At 46.1% G+C, this 1473-nt stretch overlaps 1 protein-coding gene across 1 annotated transcript in view; it reads left to right on the top strand.

Annotated features, from left to right (window-relative positions):
* Bola3 (bolA family member 3) overlaps positions 1–740 on the top strand; it is a 9495-nt gene extending 8755 nt beyond the window's left edge. Inside the window, exon 4 of the mRNA XM_004634168.2 lies at positions 574–740. Within this exon, the coding sequence (XP_004634225.1) occupies positions 574–639 (66 nt within the window). The 3' untranslated portion in view covers positions 640–740. The remainder of the gene's footprint in view (positions 1–573) is intronic.
* The last annotated feature ends 733 nt before the right edge of the window (positions 741–1473 follow it).

Raw genomic sequence — 1473 nt, 5'->3', positions numbered from 1 at the left:
GCATGGCTGGAGTGTTGTGGGGATCGAACTACAGCAAACTGAGGCTGCCAGCATTGTGGAAGCAGCCACTTAAAGAACTGAGCTAGGGCTGGGCCCCCTTGCTTCATGTTTTGAGACAGAACCTCACTTGTATTGCCCAGGCCAGCTCTAAGTGCCTGAGCTCAGGGAATCTCCTGCTTCAGCCTCCCAGTGCTGGGAATGTAGGCATACATCTCTGTGCTTGGCTTAGATATTGATTCAGACAAAAACTTACAAAGGAAAAATTGCTGAAACAAAGCCTGTGAAAATTCTCTTTTAGATACAGAGTTTTATAAAGATGTAGTGGTACCTTGGTTTTCAAAATTAATTTGTTTTACAATTTTGGGGACAATGGCTGTGTTTTGTGCTTGTATGGGGAAGATGGCGATGGTCGTGTTTGTCACCTGATGTTGTAACAAGTACAATTTCACTGAGTGCTTCTGTTTTCAAACCAAATTGTTTACAAAGATAATCATTTGTGAACTGAGATATTATTGTACCCTATAATCATTGTCAAATATACCAAACAATGATGATTCACCTTTACTTCCTCAGGCACTAAAAGAAGAAATCAAAGGGATGCATGGACTGCGGATATTTACCTCCATCCCCAAACACTGACCCTGCCCTGCCCTGGTGGTGTGGATGCTGCTGCCTAAAGCCCTGGATGACTTTGCCTATACCTGCAGTATTCTTTGCCAAAAAAATGTGTGTATTTTGTTCAAAGAGATTTCTATATTGTAATTATAGAAGATATGTTATCTACATAGACATTCATTAAAGGCCATAGACAGCTGACACTTGCAGGGGCCATGAGTAATGCTTCAGGTTCCTTCACGTCGGAAGAGAAGTCCGCGTCACAGTGCTTCTCCCTGCACAGTTCTGTCCTACCACAAGCGTCAGTATGACTGCCATCTTGTGTTGTGAAAAGGATTCTGTGTTTCTTCCCCTCTGCCTTCGTCACTTTCCTCAGCACTGGGACAACATACCTGCCACTTGTACCTTGGAGGAGGAGAAGTTTCTTGTGGTTCACAGGTCAGAAGTGTTAGTGCGTGGTCGCAGGCTTACACAAGGAAGACGCATGAGAAGGGCCTGGGCAGAGGAAAACTGCTCAGTGCATGATTGGCAGAAGGCTGAGAAAGAGGGCTGGGGAGGGAGGGACTTAGTCCAGGGCCCACCGCTAGTGACTGCTCCCTTGACCAGGCCATGCTCCTGAGAGCAGGTTAGTTATAGCTCCCTGCTGTCAGGCCCCATCCAGAAGCTCCGCCTCTGAGTGCATGGGGCTCTGGGGAATATCTGAGATTTAAACCGTTACCTCTTAGTACCCTTAGTTGTGCCATAAGTGAGAAAAGATCCTCAGCTTTGGTGGTTCCTTTAGTTGGTCACTCTTGCCTTTCCTTTCTAAACTCCTTTCAAGAGTGACCTCACCCCCTTAGTTTCTCAGTCTGGAGGGGA

This window comes from Octodon degus, unplaced genomic scaffold (assembly GCF_000260255.1).
Source record: "Octodon degus isolate 3935 unplaced genomic scaffold, OctDeg1.0 scaffold00058, whole genome shotgun sequence".
Classification (NCBI taxonomy): Eukaryota; Metazoa; Chordata; class Mammalia; order Rodentia; family Octodontidae; genus Octodon; species Octodon degus.
Note: the sequence above shows the minus strand (reverse complement) of the source record. Positions and strands in the feature narration are given on the sequence as shown.